At 44.0% G+C, this 23,113-nt stretch overlaps 1 protein-coding gene across 1 annotated transcript; it reads right to left on the bottom strand.

The window, feature by feature from the left end:
* Positions 1 to 1,148: 1,148 nt before the first annotated feature.
* On the bottom strand, positions 1,149 to 22,864 carry LOC311289248 (membrane-spanning 4-domains subfamily A member 4A-like). The gene is made up of 9 exons (XM_084407092.1): positions 22,747 to 22,864; positions 22,574 to 22,617; positions 12,185 to 12,365; positions 11,864 to 11,974; positions 11,697 to 11,771; positions 4,921 to 5,049; positions 2,322 to 2,435; positions 1,951 to 2,013; positions 1,149 to 1,820 (listed from the first exon to the last, which is right to left on the bottom strand). The coding sequence occupies exons 3-9, from the start codon at positions 12,338 to 12,340 to the stop codon at positions 1,728 to 1,730; spliced, it is 741 nt and encodes a 246-aa protein (XP_084263218.1). The 5' UTR covers positions 12,341 to 12,365; positions 22,574 to 22,617; positions 22,747 to 22,864; the 3' UTR covers positions 1,149 to 1,727.
* Between the last annotated feature and the right edge of the window lie 249 nt (positions 22,865 to 23,113).

The raw sequence follows: 23,113 nt of genomic DNA, 5'->3' as shown, positions 1-23,113 counted from the left end.
CATGGGCAACTCCAGAGTGGTGAAGAGTCCATCCTCTCTCGAGGAGTGTGGTTCCAGAGCCCTAGCCATGCATAGAGGTTATCCCGACTATCTCTAGTCGGAACCTCTCAACCTCACGCACAATCTCAGGCTCCTTCCCCGCCAGCAAGGTGACGTTCCACGTCCCTAGAGCTAGCTTCCGTGTCCAGGGATCAGGTTGTCAAGGCCCCTGCCTTCGACTGCCGCCCGATCCTCTCAGCACCGGCCCCTTACGGTCCCTCCTGCAGGTGGTGAGCCCACGGGAAGGCGGCCCCACGTCGCTCCTTCGGGCTGAGCCTGGCCGGACCCCCACACATTACACCACCTTCCTCAAATACCTGTATCTCTTCCACGTCCCCAGTTTTTTTTTGCTCACTTTGACATTTGCATTTGTTTGGCTCGCTGTTGTTTTCTGTGTGTCTATCGTTTGCATTAATCAATTGTCATAGTGGTTGTGAAGTGTTTTTGTTTGTTTTACTGTTCATCCTTGTTCAGTCATCACGGTGCATGTGAGGCTGGGAAGAAGGGAGCATGTTAGTAAGTCGCGCGACATACATTGCGCACCACATAGGACAATTTTGAATTGTATTAGAGACACTAGGTTTAGGAGAGTGCCACACCCTGTCATTTTTGTTATATTGTAGTCAGTGTAGTTTTGTTAGGGCGTCTTGACGCCGAAGACTTTTCTTTTCTATATTTTTCGTTTGGTAGTTAGTTTAGTTGCATTAATCTTCAAGCTAGTTTGTTCTGTTTTATTTATTTCATTTGGCGTCTCTCGAGCTTGCCTTCCCACCTTTGTTTGTTTCTGTTTAGTATTGTTAATTGTCGTTATTCTCATTGTTTGTAAATATTGTAAATATTATTTTCTCTTCATTCTCTTTCACTTTTGGGTTCTGTAAAATAAATAATTTTGAGCTGAGATTTTGAGTTGATCTTTTTCCTTTTATTGCCCGGTCCTTCATATTAGGTTAAATGCACATCTTTATTTAAATGTTATACTATCTAAAATCAAAAAGGGATGTAACACTCCTAAAAACGCTGAATACATCTTACAACGCATGTATAAAACCTCACAAAAGCTCACCGAGATGATACAGATGGAAAAGTAAATGATAAACTTACTAATTCTTCTGACAGGATTATTTTATTTAGCAAAATATCTCAGCATTCCCTGATGCGCTCAGTCGCCATTATATGTTTGGTCTAAAGCGAGACTGCTCTCATGTTTTACTGAAGGACAGCAAATACAAGTAAATGTTCTGTCTTCCTTGCAGGACTGTGATATGAAGAGTGTGTAAAGTAACATGTTAGCAACAGTGTGAATGTGAATCATACATAACAGGCACAACACTGGTATAAACATGAATATGTGTCACATGACTAAACTAACGTCAACGTTTTAAAATAACTCAGTTTTGACAGTCCACAAGACAACGCGGAAACTGGGTTTTCAAATTCATCGACTTTTGGAGATCGTTTTTTTATTAATAAAAATGTGTCTCAGTGTGGACAGAAGGACAAAACAGAGAGAAAAATATGCTTTTACTTTTTTTAACAACAAACTTATTTATCAAAAATGGTCACAAGTTTAAACAGCATTTAAAAGATGCCACATGTATTAGTGTGGACAAAACCTGAATCACTGGAAGAACCCGTGTGTCCTGTGAAAGCATCAAACCCAACAGCAGGACCACAGCTCTGTCCACTTTTTAATATTCATATTTAGGATCAGCACATTCACTGTATTGTGGGGGAACATCTGCAGGATTGTGATTCACGGAGGAGTTGCTCACCAGAGGTACCTGCAAGAAAAACAGGTATGCCATCAGCTTTAATGCTTATTTATTGGTAATTCTAATCAATTCTTGAACACATACACATATTATATTTTCCACAAAGTCCCATTAGACTGGTGCTACAAGCTTCTCTTACCTCTGATGGATTGGGTCTAAAGGCATAGGACTGTGGAATAACAACTTGGTGAACATTCAGCACCTTTGGAAAAATACACGTAGCGTTTTATACCTTCTTACTGCAATATAAATTTAATAACATAGGATGACAGTTCTAGTATTACAGGTTTATAGACAGCACTGTATTTCAAATGGAAAAAGGAAAAGACAAAAATCCTGCTGAAATATTTTGGTGTCGAAACTTGTGCAGATTATTTTAAAACAATAGAAATTGAAAACCTATCCGTCTTTCTGTCAATCTGCAATGTCCTAGCACCACCCAGAAAACCCTAGCAACTGCTTAGCAACCATAGCGGCCACTCAGCTTCTAGCCCTGAACACATCACTCACCTGTCGAGAACAGCAGCCGTTGGCTTTACAGGCCAATGCTGACAGAAGGATGGAGATGATAAACTCAAGGATAGTGAATACCAAGGACACACCATAGATCCCCCGGTATACGGTCTGAGAAAACACTCATCATTAGCACAAATATCAATAAAATAAATGATAGTTACTCACTCATACGCTGGCTGCAAGTGCAGAATGTATAATCCTTGAGGTTCATATGGTAATATAACAAATCAAACTTAATATATAATGTCAAAGCCTTCTTGCATGATAGCATGGCTTTTTTTTTAACTTTTTTTTTTTTAACGCTATTTTTGACCACTACATTGCACTTAGTTTATTATTTCACTTTTTAAAAGACTTCAACTGAAAAATGTGTACCGTATTTTCCGCACTATAAGGCGCACCGGATTATAAGGCGCACCTTCAATGAATGGCCTATTTTAGAACTGTTTCCATATATAGGGCGCACCGGATTATAAGGCGCATAGAATAGAAGATACTGCAGTCAAACGTTTGACTGGGTTTGCGTTATGCATCCACAAGATGGAGCTGTGCTAAAGGGAATGTCAACAAAACAGTCAGATAAAAGTCAAACTTTATTAAGGTTCTGACAACTCCGTTCACTTCACTCCCATGGTAACGTTGTTCAAACATTGAAGTGCATATTAACAATATTTTCACAGCCTTGCTCACTCTTCTCTCAAACGTGGAGGGGAACTTTTCCCTAATTCAGTATACACGTAGCAAAAGAAACAGTCTGATACCACTAAATCAAACGTTAGTGCATAACTCAACATTGTTCAGTTACGTCTAACACATAAAGCTCACTTTTTCAGTTCATTGTTCACTCTTCTCCCAAACGTGGAGGGGAACTTTTCCCTAATTCAGTATTATACACGTAGCAAAAAAAACAGTCTGATACCACTAAATCAAACGTTAGTGCATAACTCAACATTGTTCAGTACGTATAACACGTAAAGCTCACTTTTTCAGTTCATTCCCCGTCCACAAATCCCTCGAATTCTTCTTCTTCAGTGTCCGAATTGAACAGTTGGGCGATTACGGCATCCAGCCTGCCAGGCTCCCCCTCGTCATTATCCGAGTCAGTGTCGCTGCTGTTGCCTGGCAGTTCAGAGATTATTCCTGCCTTCGTGAAAGCTCGGGTCACAGTTGAGACTGATATGTCAGCCCAGGCATCCACGATCCATTGGCAGATAGTGGCGTAAGTCGCCCGGCGCTGTCTCCCCGTCTTGGTGAACGTGTGTTCACCTTCTGTCATCCACTGCTCCCACGCAGCTCGCAGTCTAGCTTTGAACGCCCTGTTGACACCAATATCTAGCGGCTGCAGTTCTTTCGTTAATCCACCCGGAATTACGGCAAGCTCCGAATTAGTTTGCTTCACTTGTTTTTTGACAGCATCGGTGATATGGGCGCGCATGGAGTCGTAGATCAATAGGGACGGAGCTGTGTGGAAAAAGCCACCCTGTCTCTTGACGTAAATTTCTCTCAGCCACTCAGTCATCTTTTCCTCATCCATCCATCCCTTCGGATTAGCTTTGATGACGACGCCGGCTGGAAAATTTTCTTTTGGCAAGGTCTTCCTCTTGAAAATAATCATGGGTGGAAGTTTCTGGCCATTAGCCTGGCAGGCGAGAACTACAGTGAAGGATGACTTCTCATTCCCTGTGGTGCGTACAGACACCGTACTGGTCCCCGTTTTCTCCACAGTGCGGTTCACGGGAATATCAAAGGTGAGTGGAACCTCGTCCATGTTGGTGATGTGCTCTGGCCGGATCTTCTTTTCAGTGATCTTCTTTTTGCAGTATGCGCGGAAAGTGATCAGCTTTTCTTGGTAATCTTTTGGCAGTTGCTGCGAGACGGTAGTTCGTGCGCGGATGGAGAGATTACGTCTTTTCATAAAACGAAAGCACCAAGAAGGACCGCCTCGAAATTCATCAATGTTCATGTCCCGTGCGAGCGCTGTGGCCTTCATTCGAATAGTGACTGTAGAGACGCTTCTACTTGCTGTTCTCTGTTCAACAACCCACTGTTCGAGTTTGTCCTCTAACTGTGGCCATCTCGCTTTGTTCCCTCGGAAACTCTGTTTAGTCTTTTTTACTTGGCGCAGGTCATTTTCTTGCTTCCTCTACTTCCGTACCATTGATTCATTAATTTTGAATTCTCTCGCTGCTGCTCTATTCCCATATTCTACTGCGTGACTGACAGCCTTGAGCTTGAATTCTGCGTCGTACGCGTGTCTCTTGAAAGGTGCCATTTTATGTTTACTGACTACGGTAGCAGTAATCAACCAATTAACCAATTGATCCATATATAAGGCGCACCGGATTATAAGGCGCACGGTCGTTTTTTGAAAAAAATAAAGACTTTTAAGTGCGCCTTATAGTGCGGAAAATACGGTATATGAAATACGGTCCGCCGAAGCGATTAGTAGGAGTGACTGTAACATGAACTGCTTAAATACACACGCATTTAGCAGGTGTTAATATCAAGACGTAAATTATCAGAAACATTAAGTCTATTAAATTATTCTATTAAAATGCAAGTAGAACTGTGACTAGAAAAGTTGTTAACATACCTTGTAATTATAACAGTCATATCTATAGCAGTAAGGGATATGTCCTGAAGTCGCCTCCGGTGTAAGGAAAATAATGGAAATGCCTGCAGTTAAAGCACTTAAGATGTTCATTCCAAGTGAACCTTTCACCTATAGGCAGAAAACAAAAAACAAGTTAATAAGTTAGGAAGCACTTTACCCAGTGTGTTAAAGCAGATCATGAAACAATATATGGAGCACTATAAAAATAAATAATAAAGTTGCAAGTTGCAATTATCGGGGCCAAGTACAAATGACTCATGATGACAATCCAATTATACAATGACAATACCTCTCTTCAAATATAATAAATGTCTTATAATTTCAAATATAATACGGGTGTCTGTGTGTGGAACTATTCTTCTATGTATTATTTTACAATAGACAAATAATATTGTCTCTTCATTTTAATAGAATAGCAATACATTCATTTATGTCTGGCAACTTGACATGTTTTCTGTATCATGTAAAACTAAAGGTAATTTGGAGATCACCGATTTCTTTGCAAACTGCTTAGATTTTGATTAGACTTCATTGATCTTTATGAGAATATAATGGATTTTATGCATAGTCAATCAAATTAGCCATTTACAGAGCATCCTGAAAGTATCCATAGCGCTTCACTTTTTCCACATTTTGTTATAGGCTTAATCCAATATGGATCTGAGCCTCGACACAATCCTGTCTGTACAGACACTTCATGGCTTGGTTTGTGCTCTGACATGCACTGTTAACTGTGGGACCTTATATAGTCAGGTGTGTGCCTTTCCAAATCATGTCCAATCAACTGAATTTACCACAGGTGAACTCCAATCCAGCTGTAGAAACACCTCAAGGGTGATCAGTGGAAACAGGATTGCACCTGAGCTAAATTTTGAGTGTCATGGCAAAGGCTGTGAATACTTATATACATGAGATTTTTTTGTTTTTCTATTTTTAATAAATTTGTAACTATTTCAAACAAACTTCTTTCACGTTGTCATTATGGGGTATTACTAGTAGAATTTTGTGGAAAATAATGAATTTAATCCATTTTGGAATAAGGCTGTAACATAACAAAAATGTGGAAAAAGTGAAGTGTTGCGAATGTTTGTTGGTGTTTTCATATCATCCACATATACATATACATATACATATACATATATATATTAGTGATGCGCGGGTTGATCCAAAATGAGTGGGTGCATGCGGTCACCCACGGTCATCCAAAAATATTTTTAATGATATTCGGGTCGCGGTCGGTCGGGTCATTTGAAATAAAGATGCCAATTAAACCTTTGTAGTTTATATAATACTAGACACAATTTTCTATGAACTACATAGGCCTACACTTTTATGACGCTCGAGCTCAGTCTGCAAGTAGAGAGGGAGGCAAGTGAAAAGGTGAAGACTGGGGAGTGGAAGCTCCACAAATACACAAATGTTGTGCTTGTGAGAGCTTCAATTGGGCATCCACGTGGCGAAATAGCCTAAAGCCGCCTTTCCACTACACACAACAAACGACAGCCATCAGACCGGAAGTCATTCATTTCCAATGGAGAGTCATACGTAGGGTTGCCAACTCTCTGAAATGAAAATAAGGAACGGGGTGACACGCCCCCGTGACACGCCCCCGGACACGCCCCCCAATGAATAATTTAAAAAAAAATAACTCCTGAAATGATGACTTCTGGTGAATATTGTGGAAACTAATTGATATATTTAGATAAATATATTTAATACAGTGTAGCATATTATAATACAACTTACAGGCCTATAGAATAGCAAAGTAGGCCTAATCAATATACAAGACTGAACCACATAAGTTAGATGTGAAATATAAAGCCTATCATGATCATTTTGCCAACAATGAACCATGGATTTGTTTAGTTTATAATACATTTTATTTTTAACTTAAACAAATACAACATCTAACATTCAAAACTTCTGTAGCCTTGTGCAAACTTATTCAATAGAATTAGACTTCTAGAATGTTCTTTCCAGTGCAAAAAAATATATTTTTAATTTAATTAGACAACATGTTAAGGAGGTGTAGTGCAAATATATTTATATAATTATACTTCCATTATAGTTAACTTTCTTTCCAGTGCAAAACAATAATATAAAAACATAAATAAAAAAAGCTAATAAAGAAAATCTAAAATATTGCACTCAAATACTGCATTCAAGCAATACAACACCTGTATGCACATGGAAAATCTCACAGAAATAAATAAACCTCCAGACTAAGCACATTGTGCAGCTATTTTTTCCATGTGTACTTTTTTGATTTCTTTACAATGTTAGGCTAAACTTGTAATATCTCTTTTAATATAATCACTTTCTTATGAACTAATTTGAGTCTTAAAATTACATAGCCTACCATATCAGCTGGAGACGTCTGACGGACAAGGAACCGTGACATCGCTCGGCCGTGTATTCATTGTCCCTCACGCATTCCAGCCACGGGTAGTCATTTTCCCATATTTTTGTGCTCTTTTCTTTTTCGCCGGCTGCTCGGAGGAAGTCATTTTTACATTTCCCGCTGTTGTCATTTGTCGTCATCGTTGCTACGATACGTGACTCACAATGACTGAAACGACCAATTAAAAGGGCATTCTCTGATGATGTTCCAAGATGTTAAAAACGCTACGCTGATCATAGACAATCCGGGGGAGAAATTAGTAGCCTATCTACCGCACCGTCGGGGGTTTTTTTTCACTGCACTGAATTGATTCTCAAAAATACGGAACAAAGTGCGTTCCGTATCAGTTCAATACGGAACAAGACTTTTATGTGTCAAATACGGAACGATTCCGTATTATACGGAACGGTTGGCAACCCTAGTCATACGGGAGCTGCGGGGAGTTCCGACCATATGCATATGCGGAAATTTCGGACCCGATTTGAGCTTCGGATGCGTTGAAATATCTGAACTTCTGCGGCTAGACCGTGTGCGACCGGTCAACCGGATGTGATGTATTCTAATCTAATAAACTATGAGCGCGAAGCTAGAATTACTGATATTTTAATACTTTAATGTAAACGCTATTCCTGCAAAATGACGGTTATTCATAATTATGGCTGAAAAAATATTTTTATCATTATTAAATCAATATTTATATTGATTAGCTCTATAATATCGACTATTTTTTATATTAGACGTATTGAGGGTCATTTGTTTTGTGTGGATATATTTATGCATGCATTACAATCATTAAAATCATTAATTTTACCATTGTGAATAGCCGAGGGTAACGCCCAGCAAACACAGAACGTTGGCACAACGTAGCCAACCTTCTAACAACGTTTTAACAACATGGCCAAAAGGTTGCTATAACTACGTTGTGTGGTGAAGTTGTTACAGCGTTGTCACAATGTTGACATTAAACCATTGTTCAGGGCCATTGCTTAAGGTTGTGCCTAGGGTGTCTTGGCAACCACTGGACTACATAATGTACTCGTCACTGCCCTGAAGCGGGAAAATCAGCCTTTTAAATTCCAACCACCTGTTGGGCTCATTGTGTTCTCATTCATCATCGAGCAAGGATACGTGAGTATTGCGTTTAGCCTACCTCAGCTATCAAACACAACCTACAGCTTTAATTTCTAATGTGATTAATGAAGCATCGCTCGCACTGTTTAGTTTTTCGTTTGATTTTTCCGCTATTTAGTCTCATTCGTTTCTTTTCTCCTCTGGATTTGTGGATATGTTTCCCCGGTGACACCTGCTCGGCTACTGTCTGCCATACAGACCCGGTTTTGTTCATTAAATGTTCTGATCTGCCTTTGCTTTTCATGTTTTATTTATTATACTTAAAATAAATGTGTATTCGTTTATTTATTTATTTATTTTTATTATTTTTTTCCACAAATGTATGACTTTTGGAAGTGCAATTTGATTATATGCAATTTTAATAAAGTTGAATTAACGAAACCTTCAGTCATTTTTACTCCTTAAAGTGTAGGCTACACTTGCAGGTGTTGATAGCCCCATTAATAATATAGATAAACAATAAACGATAAAAAGTATATAATTATCTAACAAAATACACCATATAAAAATATTGTCAGAACGTCGTCTCTCAGTTGCTGAATGTCGCGCAACAACGTTGCTACAGCCCTGTCACGTCTTACAATTCTACGTTGTTACAATGTTGCGAGCACGTATACAGCGACGTTGCCATAGCAGAAATGCAACGTGCCAGAGACGTTGCCACAACGTAAATGTGTTTGCTGGGCGGTTGCTTCACGACCAATTTCAAAGTTCCGTGCGACTGACACCAGGAGGCGAAACGCGACAATCGAATGCGAATGTCGTGTGTAGTGGAAAGGCGGCTTAAGCCTACTAATACAAGTGGGAAATCCTTATTTACCTTTTGAATGTTGAGCGTTATTAACTTTTGAATAAATCCTGACACGGGACATAATGCCCAATTTCCAAACACGTTGAACTGAGCAATGCCATTGTACCATTTTAATAGTTTACTTTTAAACGCGTATAGCTCAGTAATGTCAGTTTTATGTATTTTCTGAGAGGGGCGGGATTTTTGTTGGGAAAGTCGGGGGAGAGACGCACACTTCGATTAGACTGGATAAACACATGCAGCATCTTAATTGTTACGAAAATGAAATTAAATAAATGAATAAATCAAGCCTTTATTACATAACACTAGGCTATATCATACAGCACCCCTAGTTCCTACGTCTATGGCCCAATGACGCTACGATGAGCATTTACTACTTTTAAAAAATGCGGGTCGGGTACAATATTTTCTTTTCTTTTTTTTTGCGGTCCGAGTTGCGGGCGGGTTAGTTGAAAACGTCGGTCGGGTGCGGGTTGTTTATACATTGACCCGCGCATCACTGATATATATATATATATATATATATAGAGAGAGAGAGAGAGAGAGAGAGAGAGAGAGAGAGAGACCGGGGACGGTTGTAACACGGGGCTAGTTGTAACACTACCAATTCCACCAATAAGGGATAAGATAGGACTAGGAGTCATGTGACAATTTCAGTTTCCTCAGGCTTCATTTATGATCGCACACGCAGGTTTTCAAGTCTGCGTTGCAATCTCTCCTGAAGCTACAGCAGAAAATCTAATTCTGAGGTAAAAAAGTAAAAAAACATAAGATAATATTTTGTTTAGTACTTCTACCGTTGTAGATAATGTTGTAAGGTCAAACTGTAGTTTCTATAGTAAAGAATGGTGTATCAACCTCCTACTAATTTCAAAGCACCATGCTAATACAGCTAGTTAAACATTAGTGACAGTGGCGGGGTAGGTTGTAACACGTGTTTTGAAAGTGACCACCGTAGAGTAGGCTATTGGACCTTTTATGCAAACTCAATTTAATTTGTAAATGATAAATAACATATTTAAAATCAGGTCAAAGTTAAATAAATACCAACACATACACTGCAAAAAATGCTTTTCTTACTTAGTATTTTTGTCTTGTTTCCAGCCCAAATATAAAAAAAATTCTTAAATCAAGATGCATTTACTAAAGTAGTAAAATGCCATATGATAATATGTCTTGTTTTCTGGAGAAATAAATTAAAATTAAGTGAGTTGTTGCTTAAAAAAAGCTCAATTATCTGCCAACTCACTTAATTTTGATTTATTTATAAATATATATAGGTCTCCCCTATATATATATATATATATATATATATAATACCAGTCAAAAGTTGTTTTTGAAAGATGTCTCTTATTAGCCTGGTAATACCAGACTCTGCTACTTCACTTTGCTTCATAGACAGAGTCTGGAAGGGCATAATTGAAAAGTGTTTTCTTTCTTGCGGGGGGGCGCTAACCTGAAGTTTAAAATCATTGGTTACCGTAAGCCAATCACATAACGTTTGGTTATGACGTGTTATGCACCGGCTCAGCCGCATTGAACTTCCACTGTAAACACATGTATGATACAAAACCATCGAGCGAAATACCGGAGTGAACATGGTATACACTGACCTGTCAAAAGGGTGCCAGTTCGAGCTCGACAGATAAAAGAGACCGCGATACACCCTCTAAAACTACAAGGACCATAAAAAAGCTGAGGAAGTCCATGGACTTGCCATCACGGAGCAGTGTCACCGAGGTGGGTTAAACACTACAATGCTAGGTTTGAAATAGGTTCAGTACTTTTAAAATAATATTTGAAATAGGCTTCAGTTTGCAAATGCCGGGAATATTCTCCACAACAGAGCGAATTGCATCCTGTGTCTCCATATCCGCGGTCGTTTTTGATTTCCCTAACCTAAACTACAATCTTTAACTCTGCGCTTAGCGTCTACGTCACGGCTCTCAGCCCGCCCTCTGTTCGTTGATTGGGCGGCTGTTTTGAGGCCGGAGGAAAACTGGGAGATAGGTCGCTATCTCAGACTGAGTACAGAAGCGAACTGAAATTGAGCGGAAGTACAAAGTCTGGCGTAGTCAGGCTAGTCTCTTATGCTCATCAGGGCTGAATGTATTTGCTAAAAATACAGTAATATTGTGAAATATTATTACAATTTAAAATGATAGTTTTCTATTTCAATATACTTTAAAATATAATTGTTTCTGTGATGCAAAGCTGAATTTTCTGTGTCACATGATCCTTCAGAAATCATTACTACTGTTCAAAAGTTTGAGTCAGTAATTTATTCTTCTTCCTTTTTTTTGAAAGAAGTTAATACTTTTACTTTCATCCAGTTTTGGGCAGTTTGTTTAGTCTTACATTAAATAAAGTTCGATGCTTGGACCCCTGAAAATAACAATGATGTGCGCATACCAAACACAAACTGGAGGAGCCTTTGCCATGGAGTTTATTTTCTGCAGCAATGCAGAGTGATCCTGCCGTAATGTACTGAGAGGAGAGAGAAAGGATTCTTCTGTTAGAATATTTAGCTTGTGTTAGAAAAGATAGAAATGCACTTAAATTGTATATTGTTTGCTTACGATGAGAGATCCCCAGAAAGGAATACCACTGAAGATAAAGATGGAATTTGGATTGACTGTAGCCAGGATTCCCAGCAGGAGAATCAGCAGACCGATCATTATCTGGACAGTCTGAGGAAGACCAGAAAACAGGCACTTATTGCAGGGGTTGCCAGATCTGCACAACAGTTTGATAATGTTTGTACTGCTGGGGTTTTTTTAGGGCCGAGGAGAGTTTCTGCTGCTTCAGGGCTTGGCCCTGTATCGCTGCTTGCAGCTATATTTGGATTTGTTCCTGTCCCTTTCACACGTATAAAAATCATTTATTGAAAAATTTCTCACCCCAAGTGCTTTTGGTTGGCCTTTCAGGAAAGCCTGAAGTCCTTGAGGAGCTGAAGCTGTCTGTGTCACATTAACAGTCACTGGAGCCGTTTGTCTTGGGGCCTGAAGCTGGATGACCAGCGTCGACGAGTTTGTGGGAATGACGGTACTAGACATTCTTCTTTCTGAATCTGAAATCGACCTGTACAAAATAAAGACATGTAAAACCATGTGAATAATAAGAATATAAAATTTTCATAAATAATCTTACCAGTGTATTTATTAAAATATTATATGTTCATATAAACAATCTGTGGTCTTCATATTCTGGAAACAATGAACGCAGTTTTGTCAGAATTATTGGTAACTAGAATAACTCTTCACAGATATTATATTACAAACATCTTGTTTAAACTGATCTACAGCTGTCACCATCTCACAGGTGGGACATTTGCCAATATATACTTAAAACAATAATATCTTTGTAAAAACCTAAAGTAATATTGACAAACTATCATTTGAAAGCTTACAATCTCTAGTTTTCATATTTGGTGACTTTTTTCAAATAAATTACAACAAGAATATTTCATTCTCATTAGGCGTGTTCGGTAGAGATGCACCGATTGATCGGCTGGTGACCGGAATTGGCCGATTTTAACGTGATCGGCCGTGACCGGTGAAGCAGTCGATTCTGTTCCCTAACGGAATTCCTGTTCCCCCTGAACTGTGTCTGCTGACAGCGCATGCGTCAAAGCCTTAATAAACCTTAATAAATCAAAGCCTTAATAAACATTACATTGAAATCTGTATAACGTTTTAAATTTGAAAAGAAATAATCTGGATTGAATTGACAGATGGGGGAAAACTCGCTTCTAATAAAAAATAAAAACAATAAAAAAAAACGCTTAAATTTCGGGAAAAAATACAATCCTTTTTTTAACCTTTTGGCTTCCCGTACATCCAGTTGTGCTTCTTGCTCGTATTCAGTTCTAATGGTACGCATGGTAACTCGGCAACTACGCATGATTTGTAGTATGATTGCATAATGGTGCGTTCACAACAAACGCGAATAGCGCGTCAGGCGCGAGTGATTTCAATGTTAAGTCAATGCAAAGACGCGTTTCGCGCGTAAAAAATTCCTGCGGCGCGAATGAGGCGTAGAGCGCGGCGCGGTAGACGCGAATACGCCTCATTCGCGCGTCAAGTTCGCGCGAATAGCGCAAATTGAGCGTCTAGCGCGTTAAGCGCGAATGATTTTATTAGTGCTATTTGTGCATTCACGCGTTTGACGCGAATTCGCGTCTGCCGCCCGAGTTGAAAAATCTGAACTTCTGCGTCAATTCGCGCCGCGTTAACCAATCAGGAGCCTGCTTGCTGCTGTCACGTGGTGAACTGACAGTTTATAATGTTATTTTATGTTTGGCCTCAATAAATTATTTTGTAATATGACTAAAATGCACAACAAAGCAAATCTTTCACATAAAAACTCGATTTCAATATGAGAGATACTCATTTTTTATTGAATGCTATTTATTATATGAAACTTTATTAATCTAACGTAAAGACAACAAACACAATTTAGTGTATAAAAACTTTTTTTTAAAAATCACAGGACAGGTTTCACTTTTGGAGGCTGGCTCCATTTATTATCAAAACAAAAATAAATGACAGATTAGGTGCGGGCGAGGGTAAACCTCGCGCCGGGCTGTACTGCGCGGGCTCGTCATGCAGCGACCACTCGAGGCCGAGGCTTATACGGCCTACGCTGTCCTCGTCAGCGTCCTCACCGTTAGGTCCACCAAACCTACCTCCTGGAGCAAATTGTGAAACTCCTGAAACCCTCCGGAGGGTCTGGTGGACCCGAGTACAGCGACGATGTCCCCTACGCAGCTGTTTCTGCTCTCCAGAGCATATACGAGCGGTGACTCTCTCGATTAATGCTACTGCTAATGCTCGATAAACATCTAAAAAAGATGGCCGCCAACAGGTTTCGAAACTTTCGCCTCCGGCGCGCGTGACGCGCGTAAATTTCATTTCAAACTTTTGATTCTACGCGCGTCAATTTCTCTCTTGACGCGCGAATTAACACAAAGTGGTCAAGCGTATAACTAGACGCGGCAGGCGCGAATTTGACGCGCTATTCGCGTTTGGTGTGAACGCAGCATAAGGGAACAGGAATTCCGATAGGGAACAGAATCGACTGCTACACTGGCAACCGGCCAGTCAGTCTGACAAATGCCGATTTTATGCCAGTCAAATGCACTCGGGCGCCGCATGATTAACATCGCGCAACATCAGCATCACACGTGCACACGGAACATACATGTAGGAAACCTCGTGTATTACGTCCGTTCAGTCCGCAAGCTTTTTTCGCTGTGCATGTTAATCAATGAGTGCCTTCACAACGGGAGCAGGAGCAGCGCGTGAGCGTCAAGCAGGAGCGTCGCGAGCAGTGAAGCGCGTGTTTCGGCGCCGAGTCTATTTGCTGCACTGCTCACGCTCAATTAAAGGGAAAGCACACTTTTGATGGACAGAATAGCCTAAATAGGGTTTCACAAAAAAAGTGCCCAAAATGCACAGAATTTGCGTGTTTTAACAAGAACTGGAGTAGACTATGTCAGAAAAGAAAACGAAGACTAATATTTATAGAAAATGTACCCATTTAAACATGTTTTATTATTCAGTTTGTACAAGTGATTGCAATAGGCCTGTGTGTGTGTGCTTTGAGAAATATCTTTATACTGCAAGACTATATTTATTTCATTTTTATTTATATATTATTTTATTGCCATTCCCTGTTTTCATACAGACGTTTAGTTTGCTAAATACATATATAAAAAAATGATTGGATATTGAATGTGAAAAGGAAATGGTTCTTCCATAACACTGCACTTTAAATGTGTGTGAATTACTCACACCTGGAGTAATTTATATAGTTCTATAAATTTATATAGTAATTTATATCTGTTCAAAAAAATATGTACTATGCAAATTGTAAAATGTTCTATTACAGAAAAGATATAAAATAAATATTTGTCTGTGCTGTAAAATGGTTAGAAAAAATGAAATCGGAATCGGCTAAAATCGGTATCGGCAGGTCAAACTTAATGATCGGCCCAGAAAATTGTAATCGGTGCATCTCTAGTGTTCAGGCCTTTATTTTGAAATAGTGGTGAACATGAAAAATCATGAAAGATTGGTAGAAACCTCAGTTCCCTTTCGTGGTCACTCCGAGTTACGTCGGATGACGACGATTGGGGTTTCGCTTAGAAGCCTATCACCTTCGAGTATATAAAACGAGCCAATGGCAATGAAATGCCATGGGTCTGCGGAATTTGCATAGCGTAACTCCGCCCGCCGCAGGGGGTATATAAGGAAATACGCTGCACAATGCAGACATGCTTTCGCTTCGGAGCCGAGAACTTCTCCACTCCTGCAAGCCAAAGATTCTGAGTTAGTCTTCTCTTACCTTCGAGACGAGCGAGCTCTCCGGTGTTGGTGTGACGGCGATTTCAGCGAGTGCACACTTCCCTGCTGATCTTGTCAGTGATCTGACAGTTAGTGTGATTTCTCCCTGTTCGCTTCAACATCCGCGGAGTTTTCCTCTCACAAAAAGAGCATTGCATGTGGCACGTCTTTTTAAAGATGTCTCGCCCGTGCACTTCTGGTTGTGGTCGCGATGTATTTTCTCCTGATGGGCACAATCTCTGCTTAGCGTGTTTGGGCGTTGATCACGCTGAAGCAGCGTTTGTGGATGATTCATGTTCTCATTGCGGGAACATGACCATCTCCATGCTGCGGTCGAGACTCAATGAGCTCATCAGAGCGAGAGTCCCCTCATCCACACCCCGATCTACGGTCTCCCCGAGAGGCTGTACTTCGGCTGGTGGCCAGGGTGACCTGAGGGTATCTGTGTGGGACAAACCGCCGATACGTCCACGGTCCACACACCCCTCTTCAGCATTGGTACCCGCGAGCGTGCAAATCGAAACCGCCGGTCCCTCTACGGAGGCCCCGCGCGTTTCGTTTGGCGTTCCTCAGGAGGATGCAATGTCGATCACTGCATCACAAGGTGGGCATGAGTCCTCGGGAAGTGAGGATTCGGCTGTGTTGCCGCCCTCGGGCGTGCCAGCATTGCCCGAGTCTGATCCCGAGCTGACTGCCATGCTTTCCCGGGCAGCCGCGGCCATTGGGCTCGAGTGGTCCCCGCCGCCCGATCCAGTGCGCTCGCGGCTGGATGATTGGTTTTTGGGAGCGGCCGCTGACATTCGTCGCCGCCCAACCCCAATACCATTCTTCCCGGAAGTGCATGAGGAAGTCACGCGGTCCTGGAAGGCTCCCATGTCTTCCCGCGATCGTTCGTCGGCTTTCTCCGCCTTTCCTCCCCTCGATAGAGCTGATGCTTGTGGGTACACTGGGATTCCCACGGTTGAACGTTCTGTCGCGATGCAGCTGTGTCCGGCAGGCGCTTCATCACGTGGTGATCCTAAGCACCCGTCCAAAGCCTGTGGATTCTCGTCCACTCTCGTGGCGAAGTCTTTCAGTGCGGCGGGACAGGCAGCTGCCTCTTTGCATGCCATGGCCATTCTGCAGGTCTACCAGGCCCAGATGCTTCGTGACATGCACGAGGGCAGGACAGACCCAGGGCTCGTTGATGAGCTGCGCGCCGCCACCGACCTCGCTCTCCGAGCGACGAAGGTGACCGCGCGCTCCCTGGGTTTGGTGATGTCCACAGCTGTGGTCCAGGAGAGACATCTCTGGCTGAACCTGGCTGATATGTGTGAGCCCGAGCGGACTCGTCTGCTGGATGCTCCCATATCCCAGGCCGGCCTTTTCGGCGGTGCGGTCGAGGATTTTGCCCAACAGTTCTCGACCGCCCAGAAGCAGACTGAGGCTATCAAGCACATTCTGCCCCGACGCTCTGCTGCTCAGCCGTCGGCACAGAATCCTCAGCCTGCTCGCCGCCGAGGGCGCCCTCCCGCGGCCGCCCCTCCCGCACGGCCCCAGCAGCAACCTTCACCCGGGCCGCGTTGTGGAGGGAGCCGCAGGCAGGCGCCACAGCCCTCTCCAGCCCCGCCGCCCGCTAAACGCCAGGCCGAGCGGCGCTCCTGAGACGGGCTGCTCAGGGTTGGCTTCAATTCTGTCCCAGGAGCTGGTAGCAGGGCCACTCCTTTCCCCGGTGGAGGGCCGGGGGAGAATCTTTTGTTCTCCACTCCCCGCTGCTCGTCCAACGACGAGCAGTACTTTGATGTGGTTGAAGACAGAATTGAATTCCCCAATCCTGAGCCGACAGAGTCCGAGGGCCGCAGTGCGCGCCACCCTCGGGTCCCGCCACTGCCGCCCTCCTCTGTCCCAGAGGTGTGGGATGACAGCACGCGCCGCCCACGGGCCACGCTCCTCTCATCCCCCTCTGTCGCCAGACCCCTGCCAGAGCACGCCCCCGTGGGACGCGCGCCCTCCCCTGGCCTCCTCTGGCAGGACGCGGTTAATGACCGTGCCCCCGCACAGGGCCGCTATGCCACCCTCGCCGGTGCCGGTCATTCCGCCTCGCTGCCCCACCGACGGTACGTCTGTGGTTCGTATGACCCCGCTGGTGCACTTTCTGGAGGCCTGGCTAGAGCTTCCCAGACTGTCCCGCTGGGTCGCGAGAACCATCAGGCTCGGCTACGCGATTCAGTTCGCGAGATCTCCTCCCCGCTTCAGGGGAGTCCGCTTCACTATGGTCGGTGGCAATGCCCCTGTCATGAGAGCGGAGGTCGTCACCCTGCTGGCGAAGGGTGCGATCGAGATTGTCCCTCCAGCCGAAATGAAGTCCGGCTTCTACAGCCCTTACTTCATTGTACCCAAGAAGTCCGGTGGGTTACGGCCAATCCTCGACCTGCGCGTCTTGAACCGCTCCCTTCACAGGCTGCCATTCAAGATGCTCACGGCCAAACACATCCTCCAGTGTGTGCGGCCGCAGGATTGGTTTGCAGCGATCGACCTGAAGGACGCCTACTTCCATGTCTCCATTTTACCTCGACACAGACCGTTTCTACGGTTTGCTTTCGAGGGGCAGGCATACCAGTACGCGGTTCTCCCTTTCGGGCTAGCCCTGTCCCCTCGCGTCTTTACGAAGGTCGTCGAGGCAGCCCTTGTTCCCCTCCGGGAACACGGGGTTCGCATCCTGAACTATCTCGACGACTGGCTGATCCTAGCTCACTCTCGAGACCAGGTTTGCGAACACAGGGACCTAGTGCTCCGGCACCTAGTCCGTCTGGGCCTTCGGGTCAACTGGGAGAAGAGCAAACTCTGCCCCGTGCAGAGGATCTCTTTTCTCGGTATGGAGATCGACTCGGTCGCCATGTGCGCGCAGCTTACGAGCGAGCGCGCGCAGTCACTGCTGACTTGTCTTCGTCAGTTCGAGGGCAAGAGTGCGGTTCCACTGAAACTTTTTCAGAGGCTCCTGGGGCATATGGCATCCGCAGCCGCAGTAACGCCGCTGGGATTGCTTCATATGAGACCGCTTCAGCTTTGGCTTCGCGATCGAGTCCCGAGGTGGGCATGGCAACACGGCACGCTCCAAGTCCCAGTGACTCCAGCCTGCCGTCAGACCTTCACCCCGTGGGCGAACCTCAGTTTTCTACGGGCCGGAGTGCCCTTAGAACGAGTTTCCCGGCATGTTGTTGTATCAACAGATGCCTCCAACACGGGCTGGGGCGCCATGTGCAATGGTCATGCTGCCGCGGGCTCCTGGACAGGACCCCAGCGCCTTTGGCATGTCAATTGCCTCGAGTTGCTGGCTGTACGTCTCGCCCTGCACCGCTTCCATGCGCTGCTCAGGGGTCAGCACGTACTAGTCCGATCAGACAATACCGCAACAGTAGCGTACATCAACCATCAAGGTGGTCTACGCTCCCGGCGTATGTCGCAACTCGCTCGCCACCTCCTCATATGGAGTCAGAAGCATCTGAGGTCGCTTCGAGCCATTTATATCCCGGGACACCTGAACCAGGCGGCCGACGAGCTGTCTCGAGTTCGGCCTCTCGCTGGAGAATGGCGACTCCATCCCCGGACGGTTCAGCTGATTTGGGATCAGTTCGGCGACGCACAGGTAGACCTGTTTGCCTCCCACGACTCGTCCCATTGCGACCTGTTTTATTCCCTGACCGAGGGCACGCTCGGCACGGATGCACTGGCGCACAGCTGGCCGCGGGGCCTACGCAAGTATGCGTTTCCCCCAGTGAGCCTTCTTGCGCAGACCTTGCGCAAGATCAGGGAGGACGAGGAGCAGGTCATTTTGGTTGCCCCGTATTGGCCCAACCGGACCTGGTTCTCCGAACTAGTACTCCTCGCGACAGCACCTCCCTGGCCAATTCCTCTGAGGAAGGACCTCCTTTCTCAGGGACGGGGCACCTTATGGCACCCTCGTCCTGATCTTTTGGAACCTCCACGTGTGGCTCCTGGACGGGACGAGGCAGGTTTGAGTACCCTACCACCTGCGGTGGTGGCTACCATCACTTCCGCTAGAGCATCGTCCACGAGACATGCCTATGCGTTGAAGTGGAACCTCTTCGTCAACTGGTGTTCTTCTAAACATCAAGAACCCACGAAATGCCCGATCAGTGTCGTGCTTTCCTTCCTGCAAGAAGGGTTGGAGCGAAGGCTGTCTCCCTCCACCCTGAAAGTGTATGTTGCCGCCATTGCCGCACATCACGAAGCAGTTGATGGTAAGTCTCTGGGAAAGCACGACCTGATCGTCAGGTTCCTGAGGGGAGCGAGGAGACTAAATCCTCCTCGTCCTCCCCTCGTTCCCTCTTGGGACCTCTCAGTGGTTCTAACTGCCCTGCAGAGTGCTCCCTTTGAGCCTTTGCAATCAGTGGAGCTTAAGTTCCTGTCAATGAAGACAGCGCTCCTGGTTGCATTGGCCTCCATCAAGAGGGTAGGGGACCTGCAGGCATTTTCGGTTGACGAAGCGTGCCTGGAATTCGGGCCGGCTGACTCTCACGTGATCCTGAGACCCCGGCTTGGATATGTGCCCAAGGTTCCTACCACACCCTTTCGAGACCAGGTAGTGAACCTGCAAGCGCTGCCCTTGGAGGAGGCAGACCCAGCCTTGGCACTGCTCTGTCCAGTACGCGCCCTCCGTGCTTACGTAGACAGAACGCAGTGTTTCAGGACCTCAGACCAGCTCTTTGTCTGTCATGGTGGGAAGCTGAAGGGAAAGGCTCTCTCAAAGCAAAGGTTATCTCACTGGATAGTGGATACCATTGCTTTGGCATACCAGCAGCAAGGTCGTCCGTGCCCCCTTGGTGTGAAAGCCCACTCCACACGTAGTGTGGCTTCCTCTTGGGCTCTAGCGCATGGCGCCTCGCTAACAGACATTTGTAGAGCTGCAGGCTGGGCGACACCCAACACATTCGCGAGATTCTATAATCTCCGCGTAGAGCCAGTTTCTTCTCATGTACTCGCTTCAACCAGCCGGTGCTAGATTCTGCTCAGGTGTCTTCGCTTGCTCGCCATTCCTCTCCACGGACGGGATACGTGCGATTTTCTTCTCAGGTGAGTCTGATAAGCTCTGAGTTCCTCCAGCACTGGTGACGTCAACGCCTGAGTTATGCCAATCTGCCATAACGCAGCTTTTGCGCTTGACTAGGTGCCTCCATGTGCATGGTTCCCCCTCTGGGCGACCCCCACATGTGTATTCCACTGTAAGTCTCCTTGTGAGCGTGTGTCTTTCCCTTGGCAAGCCACCTTGCCACCCCTGGGGTTTAAAATTCCACCTGCGGCTGGACACCCCAGTGATTCTCCATATGCATCCCTCTGGGTCATATGTGTATTCTAAGTCCCCCCCTCAATGGCTGGGCATGATTGCATATTTCTCTCTGGAGATATGCTTCCCAGTGTACCTTGGTATCCCTGTGTTAAGTAGGACTCCTTCGTTCGTGCTAGCTCACAACAGGGAGCTCAGACTTACGCAGGGCACTGGAAGACAGCCGAGGTGGCGTGATTAGACTGGAACCCCAATCGTCGTCATCCGACGTAACTCGGAGTGACCACGAAAGGGAACGTCTCGGTTACGGATGTAACCCTCGTTCCCTGAGTGGGAACGGAGACGTTACGTCTTCCTGCCACTTCCGCTGTACCGCTGAAAAACGCCTGGGGCCAGTCTCGGCTCCTCAGCGAAGGCATGTCTGCATTGTGCAGCGTACTTCCTTATATACCCCCTGCGGCGGGCGGAGTTATGCTATGCAAATTCCGCAGACCCATGGCATTTCATTGCCATTGGCTCGTTTTATATACTCGAAGGTGATAGGCTTCTAAGCGAAACCCCAATCGTCGTCATCCGACGTAACGTCTCCGTTCCCACTCAGGGAACGAGGGTTACATCCGTAACCGAGACGTTTGTTTTCATGGCATGAGTTCCAAAGGTAACACCAATGAAATTTTATGAGGAAAAAAAGGTCTGAAAATGTTTTAAATACACAGAAAAAAATGATGGATTCTCGATGTGGTGTGCAGTGTTGAGCTATAATGCACATACATGTTTTTGATTGCTTTACTTATAGGTTGAATAAAAATCAAATACTGCCAAACCGCCCATATTACTTCTGGATAGGATGTTGAACTCGAACTGAACTGGATGATACAGTTTATGAAAATTATGGAAATATATGGTTCAGATGAGATCGCTCAAATCATATATGGAAATAGAGGCGCCCTTATATGGTCAGTAATGGAGATTGGCTGTCATCTAGTGAAAAAGTGTGTTACTGGGCCCAAACAAACTTACTTGAAGGTATTTTTTGAGATATCAACCTAAAATTTGGATCACAATTTGTTCAGATTTGCGGCTTTGATTTTCTTGCAGGTTTATGGTAAAAATTATTTTATAAAACAAAAGTCTTACGGGGTTGGAACAACATGAGCGTGAGTAATTACTGGCAGAAGTTTCATTTTTGGGTGAAGTAACCCTTTAACAAAAGTGCCCTACTGCCGTTATAAATCCAAACATTACTAAATGAAGTAATTAACCACTCATTAATACAATTTTAGTCTTAAAAAACAACAAAAAGGCAGACATAATTCAAAGATAATAATTTGTATAAAAGTAGTCAGATGAGATTTAATTTGTTTTACTGGGGGTAAAGATAAAGCATTCTGTGGTGTAATATTGTTTCCCAGAATGAAAGTTAAAGTGGGTGGAGCTCAGATGGTTAGGAGGGGTGGCAAAGCTACCAGGAAATCAAGTCTGACACACTACTGTAATATAATCTCTTTTCACAATAATATCAAGATTAAATTAAATCTTACTTAATTTGTCTTTGTTGTATTTTATATAATCTGTATGCTGGTTTGGAAACAGACTTGTAAATATTGTACAAAACATGTGGCATAACAATAATAAGCAGTCAAAACCATTTATCTTACCTTATTGGAACAAATTTGGCCCAATAATCAGAAGTTCAAGACTTCTAAAAAAATAGAGAAAAAATAGAGAAAACAAATTGACTTTCTTGTTTTTGGATTGTAAAAAAACAACAAATTTAGCATCATACTGTATCATTTGTGTTAATTATGAGCATATAAGCCAGATTCATTACCTTAAGTATGCTGTTAAAAACGAAGTGAGGAAGCTGGATCTTCCAGACAAAAGAAAACACAGGACTCAAAAAACACGAATAGATGAGGAAACAAGGAGCACTTGAGAAAAATGAGGGTGGGGAAATAGTAGAAGAACTACAAAGACCAAGTAAAAGACTACAAAAGGACAGGAAATCATAAAAGATACAAAATACAAGACACTAAACAAAAGACCTAACACTAGTGCATCACAGACTCAAACTCATCTGACAATCTAAAACCATACTATCACACACAAGCAGGAGATGAGACAGATATTCACTGAGCTGGGGCCTCATTTATAAAACTTTATGTAGATTTCATACTAAAAGTCTGCGTACGCACAAA

Source organism: Rutilus rutilus (genome assembly GCF_951802725.1).
Source record: "Rutilus rutilus genome assembly, chromosome: 4".
NCBI lineage: Eukaryota > Metazoa > Chordata > Actinopteri > Cypriniformes > Leuciscidae > Rutilus > Rutilus rutilus.
Note: the sequence above shows the minus strand (reverse complement) of the source record. Positions and strands in the feature narration are given on the sequence as shown.